Source organism: Bradysia coprophila (assembly GCF_014529535.1).
Source record: "Bradysia coprophila strain Holo2 chromosome IV unlocalized genomic scaffold, BU_Bcop_v1 contig_5, whole genome shotgun sequence".
Taxonomy (NCBI): domain Eukaryota; kingdom Metazoa; phylum Arthropoda; class Insecta; order Diptera; family Sciaridae; genus Bradysia; species Bradysia coprophila.
The window spans coordinates 3,650,085-3,671,156 of NW_023503374.1; the positions used below are offsets into that span (position 1 = coordinate 3,650,085).

Consider the following 21,072-nt stretch of genomic DNA (forward strand, 5'->3'; position numbering starts at 1 on the left):
AATCGTTGAGAAATACCCAGACAATTTAAGATCAATTATTGTTTCAGAAGTGGATTTCAAGTGGAATGAATAAGCGAATCATTCATGTTTATCACGTTATCATATTTTAGTTAGAAAATTTGATTTTTATTGATGGCAAGTCATGAATGAAACCATGGCAATAACAATGATAAGAATGACAACAAAGACAGTCATTGACAATTATACCACCTGCAATAAAGTTTTTTTTTGAGTCATCTTGAAAATATGTAAAATACAATCAGCGCTTGTTAAAACGTCATTAGAACTTGCAGCTGGTGAAAACTTAAAATCAGGAATTTATGTAAGTACTGATAAAAAGTTTTGCATTTCGAGCCGCAGGTGAGTGCTTCCTAAACACATGGGAAACATAATTTCCAATTCTAGTTTTGCTGTGTTTTGTATGGAATAGTATATTACTATACCAGTGAAGGAATTTGATATATTTGATATATTTGAGAGCTTTAGCCCGAGGTACTTTTACTCATCGTAATACGAGATATCAAATTCCTTCACTGGAAGACTTTTTACTAATGAGGGAAACGGCGCTTTCCTTCCCTATTAAAGTAAAATAAATTTATACAAAAATCCTGCAGTCCTAGGAATACTGGAAAATACTGGCTACGCTTACAGCTTCGAATCGGAAAAATAACCGCAAAAATTGTACCGAAAGAAAAAATTATCGAAAAAAATGACCACCTAGTAATTCAAATGTTTCGTTGTAACAAAGTAACAAAGCAACAGAAAGTTGGTTGTTGAACTCTGTTTTTTCACATTGGTAAAATTCATCTATTTCAAAATGAATGGAAATCAATTTCTTCATACAAATTACCAAGTTTTGAAATTTAATATCTCGGCCAAATCTTAACCTTATGTGGTGCGTGATAGCTCGTTGAACTCGTATGGACGCCCAGATTGCGAATAAAATAAGTGGGGAGTAGTACAAGCGGAAGGGGAAAAGTCAAAAAGTTCGTGTTCAAAACTTTCAGTGTGAACGGACTTGCGTCACGGCCCTTCACTAACGTAAGGCCATGATAATTCACATTACATGAGGACTAAATTTTATGAACTTACTCGTGTGATTTTAGGCATCGCGCGTTGGAAACTATTATTTTGACAAAAATGTCGACTTTGCAAGTACCTCATGTAATTACTTTCGCAGCATCCAGTGTAATCTATACTATACGTCCGTATCCGTAAGGAAGTTCTCTAAACCAATTGTTTTCTCTTCTCTTATTTACTTACTCATATCAAACCATCTAAGTATGACCATTGGTCATTGACCAATTCATCATCAATTTTCACATAGAAACAGTCAAATACTGAAAATTGATAGCTCTATCTGGCGTGAATTTCGGGAATTTCGTTGTAAAAAACAAGCGCGATAGCAGCGACTTATCAGCTTAGTAAATGATAACATTCGCCTTGTTGAAAATTGTGAAAATAGGAAGTGAATGACTAGGAAACAAGATACAGGAAATATCTCGAAGATGACAGTAATTGATCCAGTCGCGAATGTAAATGCACATCTACTCTAATCCGTCCATTCTAGAGCGGAGGAAATGTTAACGTCACCGTTGAGAATGTAAAAAGTGGCGATGTTTCGTCGGGGCGATTTCGTTGAAACCGGAGAACCACTGGTTCCGAACATGAAACAATCACAATTTTAGCTGAAAATCAATTTATTTACGAATATCTCTCAACATCATGACATACTACTGTGTATATGTTGTGAAGTCCTCCTTCAACCAAGGCGAATCGATACCACTAGACGTGGTGCTGTTACCTGAGTGATCTGACGTTGACGAAATGTTATCTTTCAAAAGCTGTACGATCGGAAAGAGAATTATGAAAAAAACTGGCCGCTAGTGTCAATCGTATCGTTGCAATTCTTACCTTCGCTCGAAGATGCTTTATTTTGCGCAATCGTTCCAACCAATTCGATGCGTACGGACTTTGATTTTTCGTTTTTAGTGATTGTGATACAAGCGAAGCCAACTGTCGAAAATGATTCATCGAATTCAATTCGCCTCTTTTACGGTAAAACTTAAAGTACTTACATTAGCGTGCAGAGCCAACTGTCTAGCTAATAATGGCGCACTACTGTCGGACACAATTTTCGGTTCTGAATAGCCCACATATTTGGACACATCTTCCTTAGACCGCACGAAAATTCGGTTACTGTTCAGTTCCATGGGTTCAACGATGACGCACGCATAGTTGAATTGACCCTGGAAGATTTTGCAGCAAAAGATTAATGCGGGAAAGACCGGTCGCTCGCATGAAATTGATTAAAATTGAACGCGATCCACTTTCCATTATCTCTCTAGAGGCATTACGGTCGACTCATATCGCACTGTACTTCCTACAGAATGAGCTTCAACACTCACCTTGATGGTATTCAAATTGTACTCCTCGTTGCTTTCTTTGTACACGATCGTAACGTAATCATTCCCGATGTGCTTCTTCTTCTCGTGACACAACGGATCCTGTTCCTTATTCGGCATCAGTGTGGCCACATGGAATGTCACCTGAACGATGTCATCCTGCCAAATGTACGTGAAATTGCCATCGCGTCCCGTCGAATCCATGTTGACAAATAAATTATGTTCCTTCGCGTCCTTCAACGACACCAACGTTCCCAAGTTCTTCAAAAACTGAGTGTACCGAAAGCTGCCATAACGATTCTTCAGTATGTCCGTTTCGTTTGCACACTGCCCCGGTCCCACATACAGGACACCGATCTTATGTGTTTCAAACGGCGGTATCAGATCCAACAATGCAATCGCCTTGGCATTGTTCGCTCCAATGTGAATGGGATGATCGACGGATGAATTCGGACCGGTGTTGTACAGTTGCAAGAAGACTGAGCTTGGACTAATGCCCGTGCGTGCTGTAATTGTAAAGGTTTTGTGTGAGTCGTCGGTTTCAATTCGGAACTATCTTCACGAGCAACTTACTGCCACGGAATGTCCATTTCGAGTTGTCACGATTATCATGTTCTCGCACAACCGAAATGGTCTTGGATCGTCCTCGATGATACGAATCACCATTACTTGATGCTGTTCCAGCGGATGGAGCAAATTGAATTGATGCAATTTTGTTAGCTGCATTTTTGGCCAAAAGTCTCGGCGATAGCGGTGCAGGTGAATGAGGTGGCTTTGTTGTCACTTTGGGCATATCCATCGGCAGTTTTAGTTTCGATGTTGCGGGTTGATCAGCTTTCTGATCCGTTTTACATGGCATTAAGGCATCGTCAGCAGAAAGCTGCTTTTTCGGTGGGCTTTGACTGTGCGTTTGTAGTGACTGCTTAGCGTCGGCAACGGTTTCACTTGTTGGAAATGAAGACGAAGGAACCAATGTGGCAGGTTTGGCCGTCACAGCCGTTGCACTGGCCACAAGAACCTTCGGATGTAGACTAGTTTCCACCTCTTTGACAGAATCCGGATGGCTCGGTGGTGTCGATCCAGCAATTTCTTCCGGAATGGCTTCGCAACTCACTCTCATATCTTTTCCAAAGCTTTTCTTTTTCTGCTGTTGTTCACCTTCCACATTGATACCTTCCTCCTCCTGGCCGGCACCACCTCCAGAATTACTTCCGATTGGATTTTTTTGCCCCAGAAACGGATTCTTCCAACTGGAACTCATTTCAGGACTAGAATTCACTCTCCTTACTGGGTTTCTGAGCCTCGAGGCTTCATCATCTTCAAAAGGTACATCCGGATTTTCATCGTCCTTTTCCGGTTCAACATCACTAAAACTTCCAGCTGCTTCCTTTTTCGGCTGAGATTGCTTCGGTATGTCTATCGGTGATGTAACTGTCTCGCTCGGGGGAGAAATCGACTTTTGTTTCACTGACAAATTGTTGCTTTCCACTTCCCTTTTCTGCTCTTCCTGCGACTTAACGTCTGATAGTTCACTCGAGAGTACGGCAATTTTCCGTTGATGATCGATGATCGTTTCCGGAGTGAGTGTACTTGAGTTCAAGAATGGACTATCAGCGAGAAAATCGGAACCAAACACTCCGCCCAACGACGGCATGAACAGCGTTATCAAATCTTGCAGAGGAACTTCGGTCGGTGTGTCAATGGACATCTGATTTTGGACGCGCATGATCCATGATATGTTTCCAGTCGGACGTCGAACGCATATTTCCGCCCAGCCGGTACACGAACAACTGCACGTTTGCTTCGATCGTTCGGGAATCTGTTGCGGTGACGTTTGCAAATTCGATGAAATCGACTGATTGGAACGGGCCGAATTGATGAAAGAATCCGTATTGTCGGGTGTGTCAGGATTACTGCCACGCCGTGATAGAAATTCTAACGATCCGGATGTGCTGCTGAAACGTGCATCATTCGAAGTTTGTCGGAAGAATCGACTGCCGCTGTCAGTGCTTTGATGATATGGTGTTGGAACAGTTGATGACGATATCGAAGATGTTGTGCTCGACGATTCTTGTCCGCTGAGATTTTGATCGATTTTAGTTAGGCTACGAAAGAATCACAGGTCAAAATGACGTACCTTGTGTGTTGGAGACTGGCTTTCGTATAGCGTTTATTCACGGACGATGAATCCGTACGCGTTGACACTGTTTCAGGTGATGTGGGCCCCATTGACGAGTTACCACTAGCTCGTGTAGAAGCTTTGCAGAGTAGCGCGCAACGGTCACACAATCCATTACGTAGCTGATGTGAATTGCATCCACTGGTTGTGATGGTGATAATATTGTGACCGACCAACCAACTTTGTGACTGCCCGCCGGCAAGTAAGGAACTTACAGTCGGAAATCTAAACGCGAAAATTGATCTGTAAGTGAGCTCTCGTTGAACTAAGGACCAAGCTAACCTCTTCGGCAGGGCCGAACACGGCGAGAACGTGTGTCGTGCCAAGAAATCGATGCAAGTCTCAGCCAATTCCATATGGAAATTGTACAAAGCATCGTCTTGCTTCGGCCGGGTTGTTATCTTTTGCAACGTTCGATCGCGATGTCTGGAGCTTTGCTCCGTCAAACTCGAACTGCGTTTACGGTTCGACGAATCTTCGTTGTTCATCTGCGAGAAATCCATTTTCTTGATTTCGTGGAAGGGAATCTGAATGTTCGTCTCGAAATTCTGTGGAAGGTGAAGGTGATTGGGTTAATGCGACCACTGTGTTGCGGACTAGTGTTTACCTTGATGATGTAATTAACAAAGTTTCGTCGGAGCGGAACTTTGCACTTCAAGAACCAGCCGGCTATGACGTGATGGGCCAAAGAGACAGTGTAATGGTCGTACTTGTACGGATTTGTATACGGCACCGATATCGCAAACACGTACATGTATTGCACTAGCACAAAATTGGCGAATCGTCGACTGGGCAAACGGATCAGTGCTAAAAAATGGAAATTGAAATTTCCACCGCCATTCGTCGAATGAGGCAAACTTACTGGACAAAAATTCGAGTACGGGCACGGCTACATTGACAGTGGTCGACATTTTACTCATTTCCAACAAAACTTCCGGCAAATGTCGCAACATCATTTCCGGCATCTCCAGCAGCATAACGGTTAACGCATGGACACACACTTGGGGATTCCGTGAAAAAAGTCCCGTCGTTAGTGCCTCAATCATATGCTTCTGCGTGTGTTGACCGATTACTTGGTTGTACGGGACCAGACTCGCAATGTTCGGCAAGATCAACGCATGGAGTTCGGCGAAATTGGGCCGATTCATAGACGGAGCCAGGAGGTCCATGGAGTTTTTGTTCATGTACTGAAATTGGTAATTGTGTCATTAGCAGCGGAGCATTGACTCCGAGAGATGCAGGTGAATCCACCATCTACTTACCATTCCAATCAAAGTTGTCGCCAATGTATCCATATCGTTCCCCTGAAGAATGGCCTTGTTCTGCAATATATTCGGCAGCTCCTTCAGCACCAACTGTATGATGTTCCAATCCTTTTCCTTTTTCAAACATTCGACGATACGTTTGCAACCGCGTCGTATCGATATGGTCGAGAACATCGATGTTGGTACACTGGACACATCGCTTTGTTGCCCCGATCCGGATGATTGGCCGGATTGGGTTTGTTGGGCTTGGGTGTGTTGAAAACTCATGGCGTGGTGTTGATGATGCTGATCGATGCCAAGGTAATGACTGAATCTGACTTGATTGACGTTGCTCATATCGGGATAGCCAATGTGAAATGTTGCGTTGGCCCTCGCTCGCAGCATCCAACCGAATATTTTTGAACGAATCGTGCTGGAGTAATCGAGCAGAGCCGGTGTCTGGTAATACTTTTCCAGATGTCCGATCAACAAATGGTAGATTTTGATGGCGTGTGACGATGGTAATCGATAGAGTTTCACGATGAAGGTCTGACGGAAGAAATTATTTGTCAAAAATTGTGACTTTCGGTCAATTTGCAAGACTTACATCGATTAAACCGTCCACAATGGTAACAACATCCTGAATATCGGCGTCAGTTCTCAGTGTCGTTTTGTTGTGTTCATACATTTCGAAAGGACGGTTCAGTAGCTGCAAATGTAAAGGAACACAATTGAAGCAATGCTTCGCGTATCGAGGTATTCCAACAGACCTTTTCCACAATGTCCAACAACTCGAGACATCGCTTCGAATCGCAATGCCATGCAAAATCGATTAACAATTTGCCAACGGCACTCCTCACATTTATATCAGGCTCCATGTGAACATTACTGAAGTGCGGTATGACCACCCTCTCCAATATTTCCTCTTCATACGCGGCACGATTGACGTCCATGATTTGTATTAACGATTGCAGCGATTTAACCCGAATGTTGGCATTCTTCATGCCATAAAATCGTTCGATGAAATTGTACAGAGCCTGCAGCCATTCCGGCTTCGTGGCACCAATTTTCGACGACGCGTAATTGATCAAATGCATGCACGACACTTCCGGTCGGTCTTCGCACACCGATTCGATCAGTTTGTAGATGCGATCCGGATTGGCGGCGATTTCGTTTTTCTGGAGCAGAGACTCGATGATGTTGATCGTTTCGTGGAATGATGTTTGGACGATGTGATCTTTGGATAGGGAACTGGTCTTCTCTGTGGTGACAAAAAAATGTTTTAAAAAAAATGGGAAGGAAATGGTATTTTGTTCAGCGAAGGGAAAAAAGTTGGAAATTTCATTTTGAGGGTGTTGTTTGTCGACAGAGCGTAGCGAGAGCAACAATTCACACGAGAAAATGAAATTTTTTACTTTTTCCCCGAGGTCAACACAACGTTTTTCACAACAAAAGCTCCCTGAAGCTTCAGCTGAGATGAGAAAATGACTATTTTCTCGTCTGAGCTGTGAAAAATTTGTTGGAATATTGGAGGGACCCAGTCAATGCATTTTTTCGTTCCACCGAAAGTAACAATTTCTTTCAATATGCCCGTAATGATCCAATTTCTATTGTTCCGAATCGTCTTTCATTTAATTCCAAAAGTCAATTATCCAAAGATTCCACAGAATACACTTCGCCGTTCGACTGCGAACTTAGACAAATGTTCACAGCGACAATTTAGGCGCTCGCTTTTACTAGACCAGTTTCCACATCTACTCAACTAATTCACTTTTGAGCTCAACATTTCTTTCCTCTCAACAAAAAGTACTGCGTGAGAGAGCGAACTGTCAATAAAACAACGCAAAAATTGAAAAAAATCAATTTTGTCTCTCAGACGGAGTACTGTCAAGCCTTACTAGGTTCCACAATCCACTTTACACTGCGTCACACATAAACCAATTACACAAACTGCAATGAATATTCTTGTAGGAAAGAAGTGCGGCAAGGTGCAACTTTTCGACCACCTGAGGTGGAACTGTGCAATTTATCCAATTAGAATGTTTACATTGATTACAATGAAATGAACCACAGGGTAACGTTGGAACATTTGTGGATTGACACATTTCGGTTAAAATCACAATTTTCGTTGGAACGAAGCAAATAGATTTTTCGAACGTCCACATGTGGCACATGTGAACCTTAGGACGAATCGTTCTAATTTACCGTAAAACGAAATATTCTCCGATATTGCGCAGAGAATGTCACATATCACATCCCACGACGGTTCACTTAGTTTGTTGCCGTTCATTTTGATCAACCGTTGAATGCTCAGAATGACCTCGTACGTAACTATGATTCGCTTACTACCGAGTGCCTGAAACAACAATCCATTTCAGTTCCCGTTCATCCCGAATCGCTGTTCCAACACTCACATGCAAAAAACTCATCAATACGGTCGACGGCGAACAGCGTAACTTCGGTACGGCCGATCCCCACAATCCCATGTTAATGTGAAAAACTGCTCCACGCAGTAGTGCTTCGTCGTTGTACATCAATTCGTCGTTCAAAATTTTGCACATCGTCAACAGTGCAGCATGGCCCAGATTCGTGCCCAGTAGATTTTTCATAATTTTCCACGAAGCCTGGCAATAATTCTCCCGGTTGACGGTATGGCACAGTGCCACTATACACAACGGTAACGTTTCGATTGGTATGCCTCGACAGCACAGGGCTGCGTCCAGCACCTGAAGACATTGCAAAACGGTTCGTGTGTCGTCGATTCGGGAGCTGAGGCAACACGCATTTCTGAAAGATTAAACTTTGTCAGACGACAGGCGACACTCGAGACAAAAATCGATTCTCATTTACTGGACAATCCCCACCAGATCGTTGTTTTCCAGATGGGCTGCGTTGTATTTGATCATATTGACAAGCACTTCCAAATACGATTCGGTGACACCTTCATCCACAATGACCTGAATCCATTGCACCATAAACGCACCGATGCTATCCTCAAAGTCTTTGATATTTTTGCCGTTATCCGTTAACGTTCTCAATATGTCCAGGCGCTGCAGAGTGTCCTCGGCAACATTGTGCTCCTGAATGACACGGAAAAAGTGCCCACGCATCAGGCCTAAACTTTCGAACTGTCCTTGGATCAGTTTCTGGTAAAATACTAGCGCTGTTTGCCGCTGTTCAGCCGGCTTGTTTGGAACTATCAAATCTTTGGTGAGATCCCATAGTTTCTTAATCGATGCCTGTTGTGCGATAAAAGAAATCGATTAGAGAACTTGTCGAGCCGTCAGACCAATGGTCACCCCTAACATCTTCTAATTTGTTTGCCTTAACGGCATCCCCTAATTCCCTGAGTGTTTTGCATCTCTGTGCCACTGGTGTCTCCGGCTGAAGGTTGCGCTCAAGCTCAGCATCAACAGCAAAGTTAGATCTTTGATTGCCACCTTTTGATTTGCCGAGATTAATTTTGTGAATTGCAAATTTGATACGGTAAGGCTTTGCGGTCACTAACCTGGCCTATTTCCTGAGAATCCCAGAAATTGTTTAAATTTTTTGAAATTGATAACATGGTCCTGTCGATTCATATTGTTTGCGTATGATATTCCCGACAGAACTTTTACTTCGTGCAGGTTAGAATTTGAGATTTTCACTGTACATGTGGTGTTGCATGGAACTTAAACAAAAATGAATCGAATCTATTCAACGTAAGTTGACTTGTTAACCCTAATTCGTCGGAATAAATCACATTTTATGGAAGTTAAATGAAAAAAAATTCCATCGACAATCAATTACCGAAAAATACACAAAGGAAAATCTCAAATGTCAACGAAGCAGCTGATTGGCGCTCTTGACTCTACTACTTTTTGTTCTCACATCAATGATACGTAGATGGTGTTGCATAACTTGGAATGTTTTACCGCGCGACATTTCAAATTATGTCATAGTTAATATTGCCGTTCAAGATTACAGCTGATTTTTTTCTTTATAAAAATAATTTTGACAGTTCAAAACACATTGCAGTACTAGAAAATACGAGAATTTTTTTAGGAGGAGCTAAATTTCAAATATAAGCCCCCTCCGAATTAAAAATTACATACATTTTTTGAGTGCTGCAATGTGTTTTGAACTGTCAAAATTATTTTTATAAAAAAATTCAGCTTCACAACAAACAGTAAATAAGGCTTGATTCACTTACCAAAAAAGTACTCCGTGTGAGAGACAGAATTGAATTTTTTTCGACTTTTGTTTTGTTTATTTGACAGCTCGCTCTCTTACGGCTCTCACACATAATACTTTTTGTTGAGCGGAAACCATAGGTTTGTTCCAAGTAACTGTAAACACGAACTTTGACAACCCGAACAACGACAATTTCATCCACAGCAACGTCGCTTACGTGATATTTCATACAAATCGACCAACGTCGCCTACGCGATTTACACAGATATATTATTGAGGTTACGGTTCTATGGATGAAATTTGACAATTCATATGGCCTTGGAACAAACCCATTCTCAAGGTAAACAGATCTGTTCCAAATGCAGATGCAAAAGTGCACTTTACTGTCAAACGTCATCCACACAGCCATAGTCTCAACGCTTTTCCATACATTTGGTTTGGTTATGTTGGCTGTGTATGACGTTTAACATTTCGACGTTGCACTTAGAACAGACCGTAGTAGTACAGGCCATTGTGTGAGAAAAAAAGCTTCATTCGCCAAAAATGTACAGAAAAAGTTGATTTTCCAAAAAGAAACAAGCAACCCGATTATAGAGGACATTCCTCAATTATGTGTTCAAACATATGCGACATGAATTATAGTAAGGATATGACACCAATAACATCAAGTTTCGCAGTCGTGTCAAATATCAGAGAAAACATTTTTACAACTGCAGACGGTTTCAACGTTTTTGGGTATTAGTAGTGGAGGTACTACTACAAGCATTTAGCGACTTTGTTTCTAAAATATCGTCAATTGTATCCTTCCGAAAATCTCAATTTCTTAAACTTCATCTAGCCGTCACCGTTTTTCTTCGCACCCATGGAACCATATTACTTTTTATACCATTAGCATTTCCCTACCAATTAAAGTCTTATTCAGTTCTCGCTTCTTCTTCTCGTGGTCTGGGTGCCTGGATTCCTCTGCAATGAATGGATAAAAATGAAAACATATTGTGAAACATCGTTCAGGGCTCCTAGCTGATGAATACTATTGAATTTGCCTCCACTCCACATGTTTAAATAAAGCGCATTGAAACACACCTCGTGGTTGTCATTGGCTATTCGTTTAACTTTGTAGGTCTTTTTTAGAAAAAAACCCTATTGTGGACACTTCATCTGTCCGTCTGTCTGTCTGTCTGTCCATGTGTCTGTGTCACAAATCAGAAATGAGACAATTACAGAATTGATTCAAAATTGCAATGCTACTATGAGCTTAGAGTAATTATAACTAGAGAGGAAATTTGTACGACGAAATGTGAACCCAACATAAGTTTGTATAAGATACACAGTTCGTATAATTTTACACCAATACATGTAGGCGTTGACGCTTTTTCGCTTTTGATAGTTAAATTTGCCTTTTTAATCCACGCCATTAGTCGTATAAATTTATACGTCAGAGAGAGCTTTTTTCTCCTTTGTTACGATCTGTCAGTTTTTCTATTTTGCGATTTAGTATGGAAATGAAAACTAAAATCGAGATATCTTTGCTGTTTTAAGTGGTTTTTCTTACTTTTTTGGACCAAAATGTTTTAAAGTGTGTTTGGAATCGATTGATATTAACAAAATAATAAAATAGAAAAAAATATTTTCACACGATCTGTTAATGCCAATCGATTCCAAACATATGTTAAAACATTTTGGTCCAAAAAAATACGAAAAACCACTTAAAACAGCAAAGATATCTCAATTTTAGTTTGACATACATTTTTGAAATTTTCTCCATACATTTTCGCGTGCAAGGGGGGAGGGGGGTCTGAAATTTCGAATTTGGTGCGTGCGTAATTTGTGAATGGTCCCTAACCAATCGCTCATAGTTGGCATTGCAATTCGAAAATTTGGTAGTTGGTAGTTGGCTACAACAGTGATAGTTGACAACCGAATTAATTACCATCGAGATGTTTACTATTCGAGAGCTTCGCACCGACTGATGCAATTATTCTGCCTGCTTGTCTATTTATAACTCGAGAATTTGGTAGTTGGCTACCACGATGGTCAATTGCAATGCTACTATGAGCAAATCAACACCAGGCAAATAATAATTATTTGTTATTTGATAACCAATCGCTCATAGTTGGCATTGCAATCCGAAAATTTGGTAGTTGGTAGCTAAGAGCTAACTACTAATATTATAATTGACTACCAAACATAATTTTTGGCAGAGATGTTTACTATTCGAGAACTGTGACGAAATTTATTCTGCCTGCTTGCCTATTTAGAGCTTGAATTTTTGGTAGTTGACTACCATGCTGATAGAGAGGTGGTAGAGATGTTAACTGTTTGAGAGCTGCACACCGACTGATGAAATTATTTAGGCTGCCTATTTATGATTCGATAATTTGGTAGTTGACTACCAAACTGGTAGTTTAATACCAAATTGGTAGTTGAATACTAAATTGGTAGTTGACTACGAAACTGATAGAAATTTGGTGGAGATGTTCAACAGGTAAATATCGACTGATGAAACTATTCTTCCTGCTTGCCTATTTACAACTCACTTGTTCGTAGCTCCAGAATTGAGAAAATTGAAAGAAAGAAAAACGACCTCACTAGGCTTATAGCCGGTCTATTCTTGTTTCATATCTAGGCTTCCTTACATCGAGGGCGTTCCATGAAACAGTCAAGAAGAGTATGAATTGATCTTATAGAGTTCAAACTATCTGAAAAATTTCCTATCTTCCAAAACATGTTCATGAAAATTATTTTACTCACTATACCCCCTCACTGATAAAAAAGATTTTGGCGGTGTACTTCGGATATGTATGATATACTTCTGTTATGCATAGTATGCGTCGGGTATGTATGGCAAACCTGTCGTATGTAAGTTTACGTACGATATGTGTGCCATACATCTCACGCGTGTAGTCGACGTAGGACATGTGTAAAATTTTGGTATGTGTAACTTCATCGCAAAATTACCTCATACGCCCGTTGTAACACGTTTGATAAAAGCACACGTTTAGGATGTTTGTATACGCATGGTAAGTATGATGTCAAAAGATCGTACTTGTTGTGCGTTAACATTCGTACACTGTGCATTTTATATTAATAGCAACTATGTCAAGTCCTTTACGTACATGAGATGAATGTATCTGTATCAGGATTTTAGGATTCACTTAAAAACAGAAATATTAAATTCAGTCATTTAAATTTCAAAACGTTTTATTCCCTGAGTTCCAATCTCATACTGTTGAAATATCGAAATATTACGCAAAAAGAAGAAGAAGGAATTACGATTACGATTCTCGATATTAGGTCATTGTCATATACCATAGTTACGATATAAATGAATAAAAACACGAAAAATAAAAAAATTAAAATTAAAAAGAACGAAATTTGACGAAATAATGTACATCAAAATTTCATTTTATTTCGGATACCAGAGCAAACGTACTGGACGTTTACTGACGCAGTGCACGTGTACTAAACGTTCCCGAAGTTCGATCCAAAAATAGCTGTCTGCCAGCCAATTTACACGTCCACTACATACAGTACACGTCCAGCGCGTTAACTTTTCTATCAGTGCTTACTTTACTGACATGAGCGTAAATACGCATTTCCCGGGGGCTTATTGACATTACTGTCTCTTTGTGACATTTTTTGTTGAGGCGTGTGTGAAGGTTGCATTTCGAGCCGAAGACGAATATATTATGGCCGATAATGCGAAAAACTGGTATTTGTTTAAACGGTAATGACGCATTTTCTGTTGTAATGATGGAAATGGATTACGGAGCTGTATAAATGAAAACCACTCAGCTTGGTTAACAAAAGTAAAGTAAGTTTATTGACGATGCCGGATATAGTCTTTGTATACATAGATAGAGTGTTACCTGATAACACTTGGTACTAAAGCAATTAGTCAGTTTAATTTCTTCATATCAACACTCCAACTAAATTAAAATGACCTCCAAACGAAAAACAAAAATCAAAAAAAATTCTAAGTCTCAAATTTCAAAGTTAATTCAGTCTCAAGAAAAAGAAATTTGAAAAATAAAATTCAAAACAATAAACCCATACCTTCTGAACAAAATAAATGCTTGATAGAATTCAACGGCTTGGTCAATACATCCGCCACCATTTCTTCGGTTGGAATGTGTACCAAATTGACATGTCCAGATTCGATATGTTCTCGCAAATAATGATGTCGCACATCAATATGTTTCGTTCGGACTTTATATCCGGTCGTTGTTGCCAAGTCCAATGCACTGGTGTTGTCACAGAATATTCGGATCGGTTGACATTGAACACCAAGTTTGAATTGACTTACGAATTGTTTGAGCCACGAAGATTCTTGCGATTTTTCCTTCAAAAACAATTTCTTCTCGTTGTCATTGGTGAAAATCATCAGATCGTCGATGAAAACGGCTACAAACGTCATTTTCGGCCAATTGATTATGAAATATACACACGGATCGACCAATGATTGCTGAAAACCATTTCGCTTCAGATGGGAATCCAATTCCAAGTACCACTGTCGGCTTGATTGTTTCAAACCATAAATCGCTTTGATCAATTTGCAAACTCTGCTATCTTTCGCAAATTCTGGTGGTTGTACCATGTAAATGTCTTCGTCAATTTTTCCATGTAGAAAAGCGGTGACGACGTCCATTTGTTCGATGTCGAGATTGTATTTCGCTGAAATGGCCAACAACATCCGAATTGAAGTGTAACGCACAACCGGTGAAAATGTTTCACCGTAATCGATTCCTTGTTGTTGTGTGAAACCTTTTGCCACAAGACGAGCTTTGTATCGGACTATTTTGCCATCGGCATCTCGTTTCGTTCTGAAAACCCATTTGCACTGGATAGGTGTACGATTCGGAGGTAACTCTGTCAGTTGCCATGTATTGTTCTCTTCCAATGAATTAAACTCTTCATTCATGGCCGCCTTCCAAACTTTAGAATTTACGCTGCTCAAAGCTTCTGCTACTGTTGATGGATCATCCGGAATTAAACTACTGACGCAATAAGTGACAAAATCCGGAAACAATCTGGGCTTCGGTACTCTTTCACTGCGTCTAACATCTGGCAATGAAATCGTATTTGTTGGTATAATGTTGTCAATCTCGTTCGGTGCGTCGGTTTCTTGAAATGAATTGTGGAAATCTGGATTCATTTCGTTCACTTCATTCGGATTTTGATCGTCGGAATCCGATTCGTTGTCAAAATACGGGAAAACGTCTCCAACTGAATGTTGTGATTCTTCGGTGGAACAAACGTTGTGATTGAAATCATTTTCTATAAAAACCACATCGCGACTTATGCAAAGTCGCCTTGTTACTGGATGAATTAAACGGTACCCCTTTGTGTTTTCACAATAGCCAACGAATATCATTTCGGTTGATTTGGGATCGAATTTTCGACGAGCCTTTTTCGGAACATGCACCAATGCCTTGCAACCGAAAACTGACAGATGACTCAAATCTGGTTTCGATCCAGTCCAGATTTCTTCGGGAGTCCTTCCATGACCTCTTGTTGGCGAACGATTGATTAAGTATACGACCGTCGCAACAGCCTCGGCCCAAAAAATTTTCGGTAAACCAGCAGCAATCAAAGCACTTCTTGCTCGTTCAACAATTGTACGGTTCATCCGTTCTGCTAGCCCATTTTGTTCAGGCGTATACGGAGCTGTCGTTTGATGAATGATGCCACATTTTTTTAAATATTCTTCCAGTTCTGACGTAATGAATTCACCACCATTGTCTGATCTCAAAACTTTAATAACAGCGTTCAGTTGCTTCTCGTTCATAACTTTGAAATTTTCAAAAATTTCCTGAACATTTTCTTTGGTTTTGAGAAAGAAGACAAAAACTTTTCTGGATAAATCATCAATTAACGTCAAAAAATACTTAGCTCCATTAAACGATTGTACTTCCATAGGACCACACAAGTCGGAATGAATTAATTCCAAAATCGATGTCGCACGTGATCCTTCCTTTGGAAATGGTAAACGGGATTGCTTGCCTTTCAGACACGGTACACACACACTTTTATTGTTGGAGTCGGTGAATGAAATTCCTGTTGCCAAATGGTTCTTGAGCTTTGATAAATCTGATGTATTTAAATGTGCCATCCGTTGATGCCAAATGTCTTTCGTCATTGCAACATTTTTAGAAACAAAACATTGTTTTTCAGTTGAATGTGACGTATGCAGCTTAAACATGTTGTTGATGTGTTCACCGGTAGCAACGACCATAGACTTCTCGTCCAAAACTTTGCATCTTGCCTTATCGAAGATGACGGTGTATCCTTTGGAAACAATTTGACTTATTGACAAAAGATTTGCACTCAAATCCGGAACATGTAGCACTCCATTCACGGGCAATTGTTGCAAACTGTTTTCACAAACAACTTGTACGGTGACTTGTCCAGTTGCTTTGACATCCATAATCGAATTGTTTGCGGTTGTAATCTTGTCGACAATTGCTGGTTGTTTGTCATTAATCCAATCGTCACGCATTGTCATGTGAAATGATGAAGCCGAATCAAAAAACCAATCGTTGGGACCTTCATAAAACGTTGAAAATGCAGCAGCAATAAATCCCTTTCCTTGCGTTGTTGGTAAACATTGACCATTTTGTGAGCTTTGTGATGACGTGGATTGCTTCTTCTTCGGACAATTTTTTGACATGTGGCCAGTTTGATTGCAGTTGTAACATCGTACATTAATCAAACCAGGTGATGAAGTTGCTGCACGATCATTCGACGACTGTTGTTTACGATACTTTTTGGATGAGTAAAATGCTTTCGGTGCAGTTGGTGCATTCGTTGGTTTCTCCTCTTGCAGTAATTTCGTTTTAACTGCATCAGCTGTAATCGGTATACCTGAACCCTCCAAAGCCATAATCATCGGTGTGTATCTTTCGGTCAGGCCAGCCAACAAAAAGGAACCGAGCCAGTCATCACTCACTTCTGCTTGTATATCACGTAACTTGTGCGATGATGTCATTATTTTGTTGACATATTCGTCCATTGATGAACAATTTTGAAGTCTTGTCGATGTTAGAGAGCGGATCAGTCCAACTTTTCGTGTGAGGCCTGAATCTTCGAAAGCAGATTTCAACGCTAGCCATGCAACTTTAGCAGTTGAACAGTTTTGCACGTGATGGTAGTTGCTCGGATGAATAAGAAGGATGATTTTCGATTTAGCTTTCAAATCCTTTTTAGCTTCTTCGATCGCGTACTCAACGTCTTCTTCTTCATCGCCATTTGCATTCGCCTTTTTTCTTGTTGCCGGTCTCTTTGATTCTGGATCCACATAATCCCACAAAAGTTCATGTTGCAGAAACGTTTTGACTGCAAAACTCCACGTATTGTAGTTTTCACGTCCTAGAAGTTTCTCGATGGCCGGTAAAAACGGTGATGTTTGTTGCGCCATTGCAATGGCGTGTACGGAACAAACAAAAAATTATATTTCGCTAAGCGAATTTCACTTGAGTTATACGTTAATACGGAACGTATTTTATTAAACTTTACTACGGACAGCTTTATTATTTCCCGGTATTACGAATTCCCATAACCTGTTGTAATGATGGAAATGGATTACGGAGCTGTATAAATGAAAACCACTCAGCTTGGTTAACAAAAGTAAAGTAAGTTTATTGACGATGCCGGATATAGTCTTTGTATACATAGATAGAGTGTTACCTGATAACACTTGGTACTAAAGCAATTAGTCAGTTTAATTTCTTCATATCAACATTTTCTGCGCACAAGACAACAAAGTAGCTTACGCAATACACTCTCTAACATTCAAACTACATTTTGTGCAGTCAGTCAAAATGTAGAATAGTGTTTGTAGAATACAAAGAAATTAGATGTGAATTAGACACAGAGAGCTGAGAGTTTGTTTGGTAGATAGAGTATTGGCTTAGGTCCTTCGGATCATTGTTAACATTGTTAATACAAAGTTCCAAACAAGGGCGTAATCAACTATCGTTCTCATAAAAAATGTTTTAGGAAAGTTTGTGTTCTACTTTTGATCATATGGTTGCATTGTCTAGGACGACCCTGTAACTTCCAATACACCATATCGATAGACGACTTTATCAACATCAAAATTATAGAAAATATTTACATTAGACCCTTCCACCCACTAACAGAGATGGGGGTAACTAAATATTTCGACTCGATTGTGATTCAAAAATGTTCAAAATGTAAATAATTTTGGCCCGAAATCAAATTCTCAATTCAAATTCGGTAAAAACAAAAAAATATTTGTTTTAGGTATAAACAATTTCCCGCTATATTGATGTAATCCGCTGCTCAGACAAAAAATATTTTAAAAATCTCTGTCGTAATATCGATTTATTCACAAAAATCTAAACATTTACTTATAAATAAGAGCACACAATTTTCTTTGGCGGTTTACGTTTACTTTGACGAATTAACATTAATTTGTTTGGAACGAGTATATCTGATTAGTTATCTGAACTCTGTCGTTAGGACATTATTCATTTATAAATTTACAAATATGGTGAGGTATAGAGATTCGGATGACACATCTGTCTATTCAATTGTACGTTCTTACCCACACAAAAAATACAGCACTATTAAGAAGACAAACATTGAGATGAGAAGGATATTTATTGTCCACATTAGTTTCGAAGGTTTGCTATAAACAATTCCCATTGGTTCTCCCAAAACAGTCGAATCTCGTCCAATCATTGAATGATTGATGGCACTCTGGAACATCATCTTATTTTAGAGCTTTGTTGACAATGTTGCACTGGTAAAGAAAGTTTTTGTTAAAGACCAAATGCAACATTCATCGCAAACAAATTTTTTACCGATAAAATTGAGTAATGAAGGCTTCTCTTTCAAAATCTGGTGGTTGTAGGTCTAATATTTGTCGAAAAATATTTCTGAGTAATCAGGATTTTGGAGGTAAAAAGCTTTGTTGTGAAAATACAAAGAACTGACAGCTACGGAACATTACAGGAAAATTGAGGAAAAATCATTAAAACGTATTAAACGCACTCTTCATTCAATCATTTCCCTTAAGTATTTTTGAAATATCGGTTAGAATGTGGTGTACCAAGTAATGAAGGATGTTAGTAATATTGCTGCAAGTAATCATCCATGAGTATGTCCTAATTTTTTGATTCAAAGTAGAGAAAAGTCTACATTTTCCAACGTTTCTCCTACTGTCCTGAAACACAGTGATGATCGTCAAAAACTACTAGGGCGAGAGTCCACATGGTAGAATTGAGTGTTACTTTTTTCATGAACTCCCAAAATGGGCGACTTATTATCAATCTCTTATTTTTAATATTCTCCACATCGTTCCACATGAGTCACAAGATATTAATGATGTGTGGAACAAAGTGGACTAACAAAACCCCCACGGTAATATACTGGATTTATACAACAATTATCAGACCTATCCTTCTGCATGGCTCTTTCGTATGGAACCACATTGGAGACAGAAAAAATGTACAAGACAGGCTCAAAAAATTCCAGAGACTGGCTTGCGGAGCTATTACGGGTGCATGGAAATCCACACCAACAGATGCGTTGGAAGTCTTATTAAATCTACCCCCACTTCACATTCTTATACAATCGGAAGCAATTAAGACCTTAGATAGAATCGCATCCTTGGATGACTAAAACTTGACACTTACTGAACATTCCAACACTTGGTTTGAGGCAAAGGATTCCCTACCTGTTCTGTTTATGCCTTCAGATAAAATTACCAAAGTTTTCACTTTAGATAGAGATCTCGAAGTTGTTATCCCTAGCCGAGAAGAATGGCTGAATGGCACATTCCCACCCAAGATAGTCACTGTTCTATATACAGATGGTTCAGTTATTAAGGACAATGCTGGAGCAGGCAGGCATTGCTCTAAGCTAAATATCGAAATGCTAATTCCACTAGGAGAGTTTTCATCGATTTTTCTTGCTGAACTTCGGGCTATCTTGGCCGCTGGCCATTCTTTGATATATGACAATTCCATTCGACAATCAATATATATATATATTTGTTCAGACAGCCAAGCAGCCCTAAAAGCACTTAAGTCGTACACGCAAAGTTCTGCCCTATCGTTAGAATGCTGGTACCTAGTGAACCAAATAGCACAGGTAAATAATTTGAAGCTTCGAGGGTAACGAAAAAGCTGATACGCTGATACGCGGCAGCTTTGAGCAAAACATATGGTCCGGAACCCATAACTAGCGTACCGCCTTCGATAGCTAAACGACAGATACTTTCCTTAAGAGAAAAGAAATTCAGAGAACACTGGGCTAATATCAGATCATGCCGACAGTCCAAACATTGCATACACATCAGCAGGAACAACACCAAGTACGTAATTTTTTAATTAATGTCAGTCGTACGAGGTTAAAATTATACACTGTAGTGATCGCTGGACACTGAAAACATTGAAGTTGAGACGCATCATCAGCTCTATCTTCTTTATCTATATCATCATCTTCAATTAAAATACTACTCTGTTTTTTCTATTAGCAGGGTAATAGAGGTTTTTACACGTCACTGGTTGTTCTATTCTTTGTGTTTATTTATTTCAAAATTTACGTAAAGCATTTCATGTGAAAGGGTTCTTTGAACTGTAGCGTAATGCTCGTGTCATTCAGGGAATATTAGGGATTAATGGCACAGCTCAAGGCCTCTTCACGAAACTATTTTCTTGTTCACCTGCTTTAAAAATATTTGCTTCATTTTTTCACAACAAATTTAAGAGTGATATCGCCAAAACTTGAACCAATTTTGGGCAAAATCAATACTTGGGTTCGGCGATCCGGGCGAGCTATAGCGCGTTGGATTCGTCTTTCAATTCTAGACAATACGTATCTTTTCCTTTTTTTTTATTAATTGTGTACTTTTGGTGTAAATTGGTAAAATGCATTCACATGTCATAGGGTAGGGAAAACACTTTTTTAGTATTAACTCGAGGTAGACGATTTCTTAAAAGTTGAAATGTTGTACGAGTGTGCGCCTCTAAAAGACCTATCATTAGAGTATAGGCACGAGTCGGTGCCACTGTACGTTCGGGAGTAAACAATGAAAGTATGG

General features: G+C 39.6%; 1 protein-coding gene and 1 long non-coding RNA gene across 2 annotated transcripts; both read right to left on the reverse strand.

Moving 5' to 3' along the window:
• Window positions 1-1,682: 1,682 nt before the first annotated feature.
• Window positions 1,683-9,644, reverse strand: LOC119071711 (tuberin). The gene is made up of 17 exons (XM_037176705.1): window positions 9,337-9,644; window positions 9,135-9,268; window positions 8,679-9,067; window positions 8,243-8,615; window positions 8,034-8,184; window positions 6,599-7,089; window positions 6,436-6,537; window positions 5,847-6,377; window positions 5,447-5,771; window positions 5,192-5,391; window positions 4,867-5,132; window positions 4,543-4,809; window positions 2,979-4,483; window positions 2,409-2,911; window positions 2,079-2,249; window positions 1,915-2,016; window positions 1,683-1,844 (listed from the first exon to the last, which is right to left on the reverse strand). The coding sequence occupies exons 1-17, from the start codon at window positions 9,407-9,409 to the stop codon at window positions 1,734-1,736; spliced, it is 5,694 nt and encodes a 1,897-aa protein (XP_037032600.1). The 5' UTR covers window positions 9,410-9,644; the 3' UTR covers window positions 1,683-1,733.
• Window positions 9,645-18,332: 8,688 nt separating this feature from the next.
• LOC119071824 lies at window positions 18,333-18,966 on the reverse strand. The gene is made up of 2 exons (XR_005086728.1): window positions 18,830-18,966; window positions 18,333-18,768 (listed from the first exon to the last, which is right to left on the reverse strand). It is a non-coding gene; the product is annotated as an uncharacterized LOC119071824 (long non-coding RNA).
• Between the last annotated feature and the right edge of the window lie 2,106 nt (window positions 18,967-21,072).